General features: G+C 41.9%; 1 protein-coding gene across 4 annotated transcripts in view; it reads left to right on the forward strand.

The window, feature by feature from the left end:
* Positions 1 to 11897, forward strand: part of TEK (TEK receptor tyrosine kinase) — a 108182-nt gene extending 96285 nt beyond the window's left edge. For all 4 annotated transcript variants that reach the window (XM_023741850.1, XM_023741851.1, XM_023741852.1 and 1 more), the window contains exons 17-23: positions 1038 to 1228; positions 3547 to 3660; positions 5705 to 5775; positions 6772 to 6812; positions 7974 to 8070; positions 9717 to 9816; positions 10872 to 11897. In XM_023741850.1, coding sequence (XP_023597618.1) covers positions 1038 to 1228; positions 3547 to 3660; positions 5705 to 5775; positions 6772 to 6812; positions 7974 to 8070; positions 9717 to 9816; positions 10872 to 10946 — 689 coding nt within the window. In that variant the 3' untranslated portion in view covers positions 10947 to 11897. The remainder of the gene's footprint in view (positions 1 to 1037; positions 1229 to 3546; positions 3661 to 5704; positions 5776 to 6771; positions 6813 to 7973; positions 8071 to 9716; positions 9817 to 10871) is intronic.
* The last annotated feature ends 2735 nt before the right edge of the window (positions 11898 to 14632 follow it).

A 14632-nucleotide genomic window follows, 5' to 3' on the forward strand; every position in this document is an offset into this window, starting at 1 on the left:
TAACCTCAAGAAAAGCTAGAGATAGACTGGAATAACACACCTGGCCTATATTAGGTTCTCAAACAATATTGAACAAAGATAAAAGGTGATATGCAGAAGGGCATCCTAGATCTTTCTATAATGAATTCTTTAATTTCATTCTACTATTACTACTGAGCGCTGGTGGCACAATGGTTAAGAGCTTAGCTGCGAACCAAAAGTTTGGCAGTTCAAATCCACTAGCCGCTCCTTGGAAACTCTATAGGGCAGCTCTACTCTGTACTATAGGGTTGCTGTGAGTCAGAATCGACTCTACAGCAATGGGTATGTAGGGCTATATTATTATTGAAAGAAGCCCTGGTGTCACAGTGGTTATGTGCTCCAGTGCCAACCGAAAGTTTGACAGTTTGAGCCCACCAGCCACTCCAAGGGAGAAAGATGTGGCAGTCTGCTTCTGTAAAGATGACAGCCTTGGAAACCCTATAGGGCAGTTATACTCTGTCCTATAGGGTTGCTGTGAATTGGAATCAACTCAACAGTAATAGGATTGTTACTGAGGAGTCCTTCGGTGGTGCAAGCAATCAACATGCTCCATGGCTAACAGTACGGTTGGAGGTTTGAGTCCACCCAGAGGCACCTTGAAAGAAAGGCTTGGCAATCTAGTTCTGAAAAATCAGCCATTGAAAACTCTATGCAGCACAATTCTACTCTTATACGCATAGGGTCACCATGAGTTAGAGCTGACTCAGTGGCAACAACAACACTATTTCTGAATAAGCAAAAGGATTTCAGGAAGCCCACTCTGTTAGCACGTATTTTGAAGGGGGGAGTGGGAAACAGGGGAACCAGAGTTTAAGTGTGGGTTCCTTCGAGTACTGCAGGAGGGTGTCACTTCTCTTTCTCCTATCCCCCAGTGTTACTGAGGTTGGTATAACTAGATGTATTTATTTTAGGTAAAATGGAGTTTAAAACCAATTCCCAAGGGCCGCAGCACATTTCAAAAATTTCACAGCTCTTTAGGCCGCTCGTAAGGTGATGCGGTCTTCCTTTCCCCACAGGATACTTGTACCTGGCCATCGAGTATGCCCCCCATGGAAACCTCCTGGACTTCCTACGCAAGAGCCGCGTACTGGAGACTGATCCGGCTTTCGCCATCGCCAACAGCACCGCTTCCACGCTGTCCTCCCAGCAGCTTCTTCATTTTGCAGCAGATGTAGCCCGGGGTATGGACTACCTGAGCCAAAAACAGGTGTGTTCAGAGGACTTTGCTTTGGGCATCTTTCCTCTGAATAGTTCTCTCTATAGTCAGGGTTTATTTAGCCCTGGTGGTACAGTGGTTGAGAGCTTGACTGCTAGCCAAAATGTTTGCAGTTCAAATCCAACAGCTGCTCCTTGGAACCCCTATGGGGCGGTTCTACTCTGTCCTGTAGGGTTGCTATATGTCGGAATTGACTCAACAGCAACGTGGTTTTTTTTATCTCTTCTTTAATGCTTTCCTTCAATCTCCTGATTTAAAAAAAAAAAATTAATAGACTTTATTTTTTTGAGTAGTTGTAGGTTTACATAAAAATCATGTAAACAATTTCCCTAGTTTTAATCTCTTTGTTAATATTCTATTTTTATAGAAATTTATGCCCAGTACTTCCAATATATATTTCTCTGGCGAATTTCTTCCAATATGTATTTCATGAGGTGCCCTACCTGTGTTAGCTTGGCCTGGCTCCAAATAATATACAATCACAGAGGCATTAAATTGTAACCAGAAGATTTAGTGGCCTGGTTTTTTTTTTTTTTTTTTTTTTTTTGTGATACCGTCTCAGTATGGCACAGCACGGTTGTGATAGAAGTATCACTTTTTTTTTTTAAATTGTATTTTAGATGAAGGTTTACAGAACAAGTAGTATCTCATTAAACAGTTAGTACAAATATTGTTTTATGACATTGGTTAACAACCTCACGACATGTCAACACTCTCCCTTCTCGACCTTGGGTTCCCTATTACCAGCTTTCCTGTCCCCTCCTGCTTTCTAGTGCTTGTCCCTGGGCTATTGTGCCCCATTAGTCTCGTTTTGTTTTATGGAGCTGTCTAATCTTTGGCTGAAGGGTGAATCTCGGGAGTGACTTCATTACTGAGCTAAAAGGGGGTCCGGGGGGCCATACTCTCAGAGTTTCTCCAGTCTCTATCAGGCCGTTAAATCTGGTCTTTGTTTTTTTTTTTTGTGAGTTAGAATTTTGTTCTGCATTTTTCTCCAGCTCCGTCCAGGACCCTCTGTTGTGATCCCTGTCAGAACAGTCAGTGGTGGTAGTCACGGACCATCTGGTTGTACTGGACTCAGTCTGGTGGAGGCCGTGGTAGTTGTGGTCCGTTAGTCCTTTGGACTAATCTTTCCCTTGTATCTTATTTTCTTCATTCTCCCTTGCTCCTGAAGAGGTAAGACCAGTGGAGTGTCTTAGACGGCTGCTCACAGGCTTTCAAGACCCCAGACACTACTCACCAAGGTAGAATGTAGAACATTTTCTTTATAAGCTGTGTTATGCCAATTGAGCTAGATGTTCCCCAAGACCATGGTCCCCAGCCCTCAGCCCAGCAATTTGGTCCCCCGGGGAGTTTGGATGTGTCTGTGGAGTTTCCATGACCTTTCCTTATAAAAGTTGTGCTGCCTTCCCCAGTATTGTGTATTGTCTTGCCCTTCACCAAAGTTATCACTTATCTGTTGTCTATTTATATTCCCCCACTTCCCATCCCTCGTAAACGTCAAAGATTGTTTCTTTTTGTGTGTAAAGCTTTTCATGAGTTTTTACAGTAGTGGTCTCATACAATATTTGTCCTTTTGTGATTGACTTATTTCACTCAGCATAATGTCCTCCAGATTCATCCATGTTATGAGATGCTTCGAAGATTCATCGTTGTTTATAGTTGCATAATACTCCGTTGTGTGTATGTACCATAGTTTGTTTATCCGTTCGTCTGTTGATGGGCATCTAGGGTATTTCCATCTTTTAGCTATTGTGACCAATGCTGCAATGAACATGGGTGTGCATATGTCTACTTGTGTGACGGCTTTTATTTCTCTAGGATACATTCCTGGGATTGCTAGATCGTATGGTATTTCTATTTCTAGCTTTCTAAGGAAGTGCCATATCGTTTTCCAAAATGGTTGTATCATTTTGCATTCCCACCAGCAGTGCATAAGAGTTCCCATCTCCCCACAGCCTCTCCAACATTTGTTATTTCCAGTTTTTTTGATTCGTGCCAGTAATGCCAGAGTGAGATGCTGTCTCATTGTGGTTTTGATTTGCATTTCTCTGATGAGTGACCTGTTTTTTGTTTTTGTTTTCTGAAATGCTTCTCCCAAGACGTAGTGAATCTTTTGGCAGAATTCACAACTGAGAATTTTTTGGAGGAACTTTAAGGGAATTGGTTTCTGGTGACTTTTTGAAACCCCTTTTCATATTCTTTTCTCTTTTCTCCAAAGTTCTTGTCCCCAGAGCTTTGGGCTAACAAAATAAAGTGAAAAAAGCAAGTACTGCACTGAAGATAAATGATTTTTTTCTTTTTAATTTCAGTTTATCCACAGGGATCTGGCTGCCAGGAACATTTTAGTTGGTGAAAACTATGTAGCCAAAATAGCTGATTTTGGATTGTCCCGAGGTCAGGAAGTGTATGTGAAAAAGACGATGGTAAGTTCAGAACACGGACGTTGATAAACAATGTCTTTTCCAAGGCACCTCTCCCCCCTGGGTGTTGTTTCTCTTATAACATAGTGTTCCACAGTGATCACGGCATCTGGCTGTGCACTCCAGCAGACATTGTCCCGGCCAGCAAACAGCCTTTCTAAGTTGTGATTCCTAGAATGCCTGGAGGGTCCACATTACCCATGAAGAAGACACTGTCAGGCGTGGCCAAGTAATTTAACATGCCAGCCTCAGTGGTCCAGGGTCTTGGGTCTGCGTCCAGTCCAGACCCCTGGGCTTCTCCCTCAGAAACCTCTGAGGGGCTCCCACAATCGCTTTTATCTACAGCAAACATAGGAAGAAAAAAACACAATTAACATTAATCAAGGAAATAAATTAATGAGGTTCCTAAATCACAAGGAAGCACTACAGAGCCATTGGTAACTTCTACAGGCCCACATAACGTTTCCCTCTTTGCTGAAAGTTCCCCATTCATTCTTCAGGCCCCAATCAAATCCACTTTCATCTTATGATACTCACTCTCCAAAACAGTAATATTTTATCTTCAACTACAAAATCCCTGGAGAACTAACCATATAGTCTTAGAGGAACAGGGAAGCTGGACTCACTCTGCTTTTGGGGCCCACCCTGGAATCGTGAAGCCCTAGAAGTGCCACCTCCCTGGACATGTAGTGCTGTCTGACCACATGCCACCGACCTCTGCATTCCCTGAGTGGTGGGCAGAGGCCAGATAGACTGCGAGGCTTTGGGTGGCAAACACTGCAGTATTCACGGGTGTCTAGTAGGTCTACTCCAGCACAATGGCTCTCTGTCTCCTAGACCTGGTGAACATTACTTGGGTGCAGCATTCCTGGGACTATGCTAGTTTTCATAAGATATAGATAGAGGGTCCTTTTACCTTTATCAAAGGAGCCCTAGTGGCAGTGGTTAAAGTGCTAGGCTGCTAACCCACCAATTGCTCCGTGGGAGAAAGATGTGGCGGTCTGCTTCCATAAAGATTACAGCCTTGGAAACCCTATGGGGCAGTTCTCCTCTTAGACCCTTGGGATCTCAGGCAGGGCTGGTCTTGTGGGTGGGTGGTAAGGAATGCCTGCTTCCGATAGCAGGGGGTTGAAAAAGGCTCAAATCCCCTAAATAGTTCTAGCTTTGCCCCACCCCACTGGCCACTGTGGGCTGCAATGCCATTGTGAAGGCTTGGGCAAATCCCTGAGAGGGAGAGATCTTTCAGTGAGGTAGGGGGTCGGGGTCGGGGGGGAAGAAGAGGAGCCCTAAACCATCTAGAATTTGAGGAGAGTGAGTGGAAATCAACCTCAGAAGTCAGACTTCACAATACCCAGTCCAGATTTCATTTTGCCCAGCCTGGGGAGCAATCTGCAAGGAGTCAGGGCCAGGCACTCAAAGAGGAAGTGTGTGTCTCTGGTCCTATCCCCAAACCCAACATAAACTGCATTAGCTATAAATTATTTGAACCTCTATTAGTATATAAACCCACCATTCCTTTTGGGCTGAAATGTTCTTTTCTCCCTCATCCATCAGTGACCCCTATGCATCTTATAGATCTGCCACTGGAAAAGCTTCCCCTAGCTCCTCTAGGCACATTTGGTCTCCTGACTCCACCTTGGTGATCCCATTAGCCTTTCCCACATTTCAGTTTAATTCTGGGTTTCTATGCATGTCTAGCCTTTTCCAACATCTAGTGCCTCTGAGAGCCACAAGGTGAATAAATGAATGAGTACTCCATGCACACACACTTATATGCACATTTATTCAAATAGCACTGCTATATGGACCACTCGAGGGCAGAATGGCTACCTGACACTATTTTCTGGTCTTTGAATTTGAAAACACACTTGTAGGTGGAACATCCACTAAAATGACAGTTCCTGAGCTGATCGTGCCTTATGTCTGTAGAATTCTAAATGGAGTTCCCCATGGGTTTAGCATGAGCCACAGCTTCAGGCAAGGTGAGAGCCTTGTAAAGAGTCCCTGTACGGCCTAAGTAAGTGGCATCTCACTTTGTCCTCTGCAGGGAAGGCTCCCAGTACGCTGGATGGCGATCGAGTCACTGAATTACAGCGTATACACAACCAACAGTGATGTGTGAGTAAGCCTCTGATTACTGAACGGTTTTTTTATCCCCCCAGAAAACTTGCATTTGGCAGAGGTTTTAAAGGGAAGCAGGAATATTACATATCTCTGCAGAATAAAGCTAATCGATGACCTAAGAAAGAAATGAAAACACAGAGTAGATAATTTTCAGGTTGTAAAAAAGTCACTCATGGCAGCTTTTGGATTTCCTTCTGCCTATTGGTGAGAAACTTCAAGTTGTGAATTCTTTCTCTCCAGAGAAGAAAGGGGCAAAAGCCTTTCCATGGGTCCACTTCCCAGGCTGACCTCACTGTACAGGACCTAGATCAGGGGGACAGCCGAGGATGGCAGCTAGATGTCAGTGATGGGGACTGGGGAGGGGCCTGATGGTTGCGACCATTTCTGCCGGTAGCCTGCAGTGACAAATCTCAGGCTGGTGGTAGAAGGAAAGTTTGGCGTTGTGGCTTAGAGCATCTTGCCACCCCCTATTTTTAGGAGAAAAACTGAGGGTTGAGATGACTTCTCCAAGGGGTTTTGCTTGTACCTGTGGATGGGGAGAAGATTGGCAATTATTATGTCCTTTTATATTTTATCCCATGGAGTCCTCTGCAAAACTTTGAGGTACAAATTGTTATCTCCACTTTCAGAAGAGTATACTAAGAGGCCCCAAGAGGCTCAGTAATTTATCCAAGGTCAGACAAGTATTAGGTGGAAGAGATGAGCTTTAATTCGGATCTGTCTGGCTTAGAATTTTTTCCACAGTGCCACCTCACATTCTCTACCTACGGTGAATTAGGGGCTCTGGCAAAGCTAACACTGCTTCCCTGTTGCAATCATTGCATTGGTTTAGGAAAAGAGAAACCCATACTGTGTGTAAGGCCCTAGTCTAGAAGCAGACATTTAACATTTCTTTTTATGACGAGGGGTCGATCATCTTGGCATTTGGGCAGGAGATTGACTGGACAAACAGTTTGCTAATTATTGGTTTTGCACTTGTCCCTTCTGCAGATGGTCCTACGGTGTGTTACTATGGGAGATTGTTAGCTTAGGTAAGTATCCACGTTTACCTACTAGTGATCCTCTAGGCAAAGGAGTGGGCCGCTCTAGCGCTCCCTCACTGTGTAAATCCACAGGGCACCACTTGTATGTGGTGCTATCAGCTGTGACTTGGAAATAGAAACTAAGTGTTTACATGTATGAGTGTTTTTATCCTCACGTCTCTTTTTTTGAAAGCCCTGTGTCTAATGTCATATTTAATACTAACAACTTGATGGCCATGAACTTCATCAGTGGATTAATTGGCCCAACGTGTGCAAAAAGCCCTGGTGGCACAGTGGTTAAAGCGCTTGGCTGCTAACTGAAAGGTCTGTGGTTTGAACTCACCAGCCACCCCGTAGGATAAGGATGTGGCAGTCTGCTTCTGTAAAGATTTACATCCTTGGAAACCCTATAGGGCAGTTCTACTCTGTCCTACAGGGTCACTATGAGTTGGAATCAACTCTATGGCAATGGGTTTTTTTGTTGTTGTTACTTGTGCAAAGAAGTAGCAAAGCTGTAACAAGTTTATTCTACAACATTTTAAGATGGAATATTATGCAACTATTAAAAGTCACACTTCTGAAGGCCATTTAATAGCATGTGAAAATATTCATGCCAAAAAACACATCAAAATTTCATATAAACTATGATCCCAGTTTTCTAAATACTACATATGAAAAAAAACCCTAGAAGACACTAAACAGAAAGGAAATACAAGTTATTATATTTTTTCTTCATGCATTTTTGTATTTTTGAAAATTTTCTACAATGAACATGTGTTGCTTTCATAATTAACATTGGACAATATTATAGATAAAATAGGTGTTGCATAACATAACTATAGACTTTCAATTAGAAAAATATAAATATCATTGATACAATAGATGTGCTGTGTGTAGGCAGACTCATGGAAGAGAATGAAATGCAGTAGTGAACCCTGTGGTGGATCTTCCCACTGAAGGAATGGTTACACTTTTGCGGGGTCCGTAGCCTAAGTCCAGTTTTGATACACATGGGTTTGTAAAGGTAGGCAAGACCTTACTGGGTGCTCACCTTCCCTGACAGAGCTTGTCTTTCTTCCAGCGTCTTGGCCCTATAGGCCCCGAGCAGGAGCAGCCCGCTGCCTTCAGCACTAGAGGGGGCTTAGGGTGGCACCCTTTCCTGTCTTTCAGGTGGCACCCCCTACTGTGGGATGACGTGTGCAGAGCTCTACGAGAAGCTGCCCCAGGGCTACAGACTGGAGAAGCCCCTAAACTGTGATGACGAGGTGTAAGTCGGGCCTCACCCTGGGGCCATTTTATCTTAACCTACCCCCCTGCATGTCTCCTGGGAGGCTGACTTTAATGAAGGAATCATCTGATGCATACATATACATATACGTGTACACACACATACACGTATACAGATACACATTTGCTAATACCTACATACACACACATACACTGAGATCCCAAATAGCCAGAAAAAGGGGGTTGCTAAGATCATTATGCAATGGGCAGCGGGTGATAACTTTCCAGGCATAGAAATTTAAGTGGAATTTAAGGTGATGACTCTTGGAAACGTTGAAATGAGGAAAGGAAACAAATGACTAGATCTGGAATATATTCACGAAATTACTCATGAACAAATAAATGTATAAAACCTGGAGACTAACTTGGGGTGGAGATTTCAGAGCTATGACACCATGGGAGATGGATTTCTCTTTGTAGAATCTTGCTTCTGCTAGGATTATTTTTTGGGAGTAAGAAATATTCCTGGCGGAAGAATGATTAACTTTGGTGATATCTCCATTTCCAAAACGAGCCATGGGCGAATCTGTCTTACTGGCATGGTTTGAGGAGTGCAAGGCTTTACCACAAAACATCCTCTTACACATAGGTTGAGCAAGTAATTTATTTTCCAAACTGGGTCACTTCTAAGAATGAAAGAGCATTTTATTAATAATGTCACTAGCACAAGAGACATAAATCTAGACTGTTGTGAGCAAAGCTGGGCATACTTGGGCCATCACTGGACATAGTCCCTGAAATTCCAACTTTGAGACTCATTCAACAAAGAGTGAGAACATCTTTCAGACATTAAGAAACTTTTGTTAAAGTACAAATAGTTCTGTTAGCTATCATCCTAGACCAATGGTTGATAGCCTTACGTGTTTATAAGTTTTTCCTGAGGCATTTGTTCAATACATGAACTCTTGAGCCCCACTCACAGACATTCTGATTCTGGAGGTCTAGGCTGGGTCCCAGGAATCTGCATTTTTATAATACAGGTAATTGTGACCACATTTGAGAAAGCACTGCCTTAGACCAGCGTTTCCCAAACTATGTTCCATGGAACACTAGTGTCTTGCAAGATATAAATAAATGATACAGGAATTCTGTTGTCAATTAAGTTTAGGGAGATTTGTGTTAAACCCAGTTAAGCAAGTTTTTGGTCTTTCTGTTCCTTTCTTCTTCTTCATTTTTTTTTTTTTGGTGGGATTTTCTAAGGCTTTTACTATGTTTAGGGAAGAGGAAGATGCAATAGGTGGAATTTTACAAATTTATTTAGTGCATGGAGCCATATTTTTTTTTTAATGAAACACTGCACTTTGAGAGAGAGAGTGTTCCAAGGAAAATGCTGCCCTAGATGTATAGTTCAGTTCTCTCTGGATGATCAGAACAGCTGAGACAAGATCCTGTGAGAACGGCACCCAGAGTAGGCACCAAAACTAATGAGAAGGGGAGAGGACTTGGATAGGGAGGTGGGAGGCCTAATAGAAACTTCCTAGGTATTGTGTTTTTGTCTTTGACTGACTAAGCTTAATGACCATGAACTGAATAGCTACACTCTCTTCTCTTTTTTCCTGTCTTGCACTTAGCCGTGCAAAGGATTGAAGGACAGTGATAGAGTTAACCCTTTAACTCTTTTTGAAGGTATGACCTAATGAGACAATGCTGGCGGGAGAAGCCTTATGAGAGGCCATCATTTGCTCAGATACTGGTGTCTTTAAACAGGATGCTAGAAGAACGAAAGGTGAGTATAGAGTTCAAAGCAGGGGCTTTTTAATTGGAATTCCTGAAGTGCCCAGTGTGGCTAATTAAAATGTAGTTGATGCAATTCAATAAGTTCTTCTGGGCATAGTCCTAGGTATTATAGGGGCGGAGGAGCCCTGGTGGCACAGTGGCTAATTGCTCGGCTGCTAACCAAAAGGTCGGCGGTTTGAATCCACCAGCTGCTCCACAGGAGAAAGATGTAGCAGTCTGCTTCCATAAAGATTGCAGGCTTGGAACTCTATGGGGCAGTTCTACTCTGTCCTATAGGGTCACTATGAGTCGGAATCACTCGACAGCAATGGGTTTTTGGTTTATTATAAGGACATAAAGAAGGATGTGGCTCCCAACTTTGAGGAAGTTGCAATTTGAGGGCAAATAAGATTTCTATACGAGGCATAGTCACACACTGGAACAACATATAGTATTAGCCTAGTAGAGCCAGAGGGATTTTATCAGTCATATAGCCTGACCCTTTCATTTTATAGATGAAGAAACAGACTCAGAGAGGTGAAAGTGGCTTGCCCAAGGGCACGTTGCAAGTAAGCAACAGAACCTGGCCGAAACAGGTTGCTGTGGGGAGAGTCAGGGACCCTACAAAATTTCTAGACTGTAGTTAGTTGGTTATATCTATCTGGGGTTCGAAAGACAAGTCTGGGCTAGTCATTAAAACTCAAGCAGTAGTCAAACCAGAGACAAGGGTGAGATCACACAGAGAGATATGAAGCTGAGAAACGGACAGAGGAAGGAGCCCTGAAGAACAGGAACATTTTAGGAGGAACCACTAAGAGACAGAGAAAGGGAAGATGAGTGACTTAGGAAAGGGAGAGGATGAAATTTTACTTGCAGAAGCCAAAGAATGCATTTCAAGAAGAGAGTGGGCAAACACAAGAGACGAATTAAGGGCAGAAAAGCGTCACCCAAGTACCTAATGTTTGAGTTGAAACAAGCTAAGAAAAGCCAGTGTATGACTGTCGCTGACCCTGGCAGAAGCAATACCTAGGCAGCCTGCATCTCTAAACCCTCTTGCTCTTCCAGACCTATGTGAACACCACGCTTTATGAGAAGTTCACCTACGCAGGTATCGACTGCTCTGCTGAGGAAGCGGCCTAGAAGACCCTCTTCATCAGCATACCATCTGTTCCCTTCACCAACATGAGAGACCCTTGATACATGCTGAGAAAGCAAGCAAGCCACTGCCTAGGAGATGTGATATAGAAGATAGAGGTGTATATATATTGCTGTATGTCTGGGACCCTCACCACAAAACCCCCCGTGTGGATCTGTAGTACACTCTGACTCTACTAGGACTGTATATACTGCTTGGAGTAAGAATGTGCAGAAATCAGAATGCCTGTTTGCGGTTTCATATGCAATAATATATTTTTCTAAAAATGTGGATTCATAAGGAAGGTATGAGAGTACAATTACTGTAATGCATAACTTGTTCTTGTCCTAGCTATTTTTGATATTCACGTTTATATTGAATGCTATAAAATGTTTTGCTATGTAGAAGTAAAATACTGTTAGTAAGCCTAACAGTGATCTTGATAGCACAGGTGAGAAAAGGGGTGGAAATGTATGAATTCCAATAGGCCATAGGTTAACATTTAAGAAACTGAAAAATCTAGATGATATACGAGAGATTCCTCTATCTCTAAATTTTCTTACCTGTAGAAGCCAGCTCGAATTTCTTTGGTTATATGACAACTTTGTCATGTGTTTACAGAGCCCACAAGCCAGTCCAGAATGCTAACATCTAAAAACAGACTTAAAACTCATTTCTGAGAAGCCTGAAAACCCTTAGAGAAGCATAAATAAGTTTAATAGATTGATTAATGGGATTTAGTTGTAGTTTCTGTGGTAACATTGATTTATGTACTTTAAGAAATAAAAACAGGAAGCCTGGAGTTATATTTGGGAGACATGTGACATTTATCATACAAAATTAAAATCCCTGCATGTATTGCACATTGTAAAAAGTTTTAGCCTTCATCTGTTGTGAGTTTACCAATTATACTGTAGGGTCATATTGCACTGAGATCATATAGTAAATGAATAAATGTCTTGCCTACCCACTTATGGTCCAGCAGTGTGTCTCATGTTGTTGTTAGGTACCATTGAGTCAGTTCCGACTCATAGTGACCTTATGTACAACAGAATGAAACACTGCCCGGTCCTCACCATCCTTACAATTGTTGTTATCCTTGAGCTCATCGTTGCAGCCACCGTGTCAATCCATCTTGTTGAGGGTCTTTTTCTTTTTCGCTGACCCTCTGCTTTACCAAGCATGATGTCCTTCTGGTACTGCTAAATGTCTTTATTATACTTTAAAGAAAAAGCCTTAAATGATCAACCCCTAATATGTCAGTGACATGCATGTAAAGCAGCTGGTGAGTAAACTCCACCAGACATGGTCTGTCAAGTTCACAAGACTGGAAAGGTCTCCTAGAAGTATCCTAGTGTCCAGTCCGTTTTCTTGGATCAGACACTGTCAGAAGAGGTCACTCTCTGGTAGTGTTCCAGTGTGACCTGAGGGCCTAGAACTGGAATCCCTTTTACTTGTGTTATAATGTTAAATTGTGGTTCAACATGCTGCACAAAGTTGCATTTTCCTGCCATCTAACCAAACTGTGTGTCCAAAACAATGACCAGGAAACCAGAATTTATCTTAAATACTCTTTATTCACAACAGCATATTTAAGCAGAGATAGCAAAAAAGCAAGGCTGCTTGCTGGTATAACATTTATTTAATCAACTAAATAGAAACCCAAATGAAGGACCATTGAAAATAGATCCAAATATATATAATAGTTCCTTTTGCCTTTTACCCAAGTGTTGTGCAAATACTCTTGTCAACTCTTGGTTTGAATATGCAAGAAATTCAACAAGAGCAAAGATGGTCTCAAAATGCAGATACTGTCCTCAAATTTTGCATATGGCTTTGGAATTCATGATAACATTTTTTCTATAATAGCCTGATCTTCCTGATTATATGTTGTTTGAAATAACACAAACTGATAGAAGTATGAGCTTATATCACATCAAGTGCGTGAGAAGAGAGATGACCAAGAAGTATTTGCAGTAGCAAGAAACAGATGCTCAGTGAAAATTAAGATTTAATTGTAAATTCAAAATACCAAGGCTTGAGGCATATACACTGAGGGCATATCATCACAGTTAACTGTCAGAAGGCCCACTTCTGCCACTGAGGCCATACTATTGATTACCCTGTGACTCAGCTACATCATTGACAATGAAACCTTTGTAGTTTTATAGCATGTTAGTAGCATCAATATTGAATATTTGTGGACTTTACTCAAAGGTAAATAGTTAAACCGAATAAAATTATGTAGAGTTTACATAGGCCAGTTTCCAAATTATCAAAAAGCAATTAAGAAAGAATGAACTCCTCAACAACAAAAAGACAAATAGCCCAATTAAAAAATGGGCAAAGGATATGAGCAGGCACTTCATCAAAGAAGACATTCAGGTGGCTAACAGATACATGAGGAAATGCTCACGATCATTAGCCATTAGAGAAATGCAAATCAAAACTACAGTGAGATACCATCTCACCCCAACAAGGCTGGCACTAATCCATTAAACACAAATAACAAACATTGGAGAGGTTGTGGAGAGACTGGAACACTTTTACACTGCTGGTGGGAATGTAAAATGGTACAACCACTTTGGAAAACAATTTGGCACTTACTTAAAAAGCTAGAAATAGAAGTACCATACGATCCAGCAATAAAATAAAATAAAAGCGCCACACAAATAGATATAGTTACACCCATATTTACTGTAGCGTTGTTCACAATAACAAAAAGATGAAAATAACCTAGGTGCCCATCAACAGACCAATGGATAAACAAATTATGGTACATACACACAATGGAATACTATGCAACGATAAAGAGCAATGATGACTTCGCAAAACATCTCACAACGTGGATGAATCTGGAGGGCATTATACTGAGTGAAATTAGTCAGTCACAAAAGGGCAAATACTGTATGAGACCACTATTATAAGAATTCAAGAAAAAGTTTAAACACAGAAGAAAGCATTCTTTGATGGTTACAAGGGTGAGAAGGGAGGAGGAGGGAAATTCACTAACTAGGTAGTAGACAAAAATCATCTTAGGTGAAAGGAAGTACAACACACAACAGAAGGGAAGTCAGGACAACTGGACCAAAGCAAAAGCTAAGAAGTTTCCTGAATACAACCAAGCACGTCGAGGGACAGAGTAGCTGGGGCTAGACCATGGTTTCAGGGGACATCTAGGTCAATTAGCATAACAAAGTTTATTGAGAAAATATTCTGCATCCCACTTTGGTGATTGGTGTCTGGGGTCTTAAAAACTTGTGAGCAGCCATCTAAGATGCATCAATTTATCCCAATCCACTTGGAGCAAAGGAGAATGAAGAACACTGAAGACACAAGGAAAATATTAGTCCAAGAGACAAAAGGGCCACATAAACCAGAGACTCCATCAGCCTGAGAACAGAAGAACTAGATGGTGCCTGATGGAACAGGAGAAAAGTGTGGTGCAGAACTCAAATCCATGTAAAAAGACCAGACTTAATGGTCTGACTGAGACTGGAGGAACCCTTGAAGCCATGGCTTCTGGATGATGTTAACCCAGAACTAAAACTATTCCAGAAGCCCACCCTTCAGACAAAGATTAGACTGGACTATAAAACAAAATAATACTTGTGAAGAGTGTGCTTCTTAGTTCAAGCAGATACACAAGACCAAATGGGTGGCTCCTGTCTTGGAAGGCAGGATGAGAAGG

The sequence above is a fragment of the Trichechus manatus genome, unplaced genomic scaffold (genome assembly GCF_000243295.1).
Source record: "Trichechus manatus latirostris isolate Lorelei unplaced genomic scaffold, TriManLat1.0 scaffold00192, whole genome shotgun sequence".
NCBI lineage: Eukaryota > Metazoa > Chordata > Mammalia > Sirenia > Trichechidae > Trichechus > Trichechus manatus.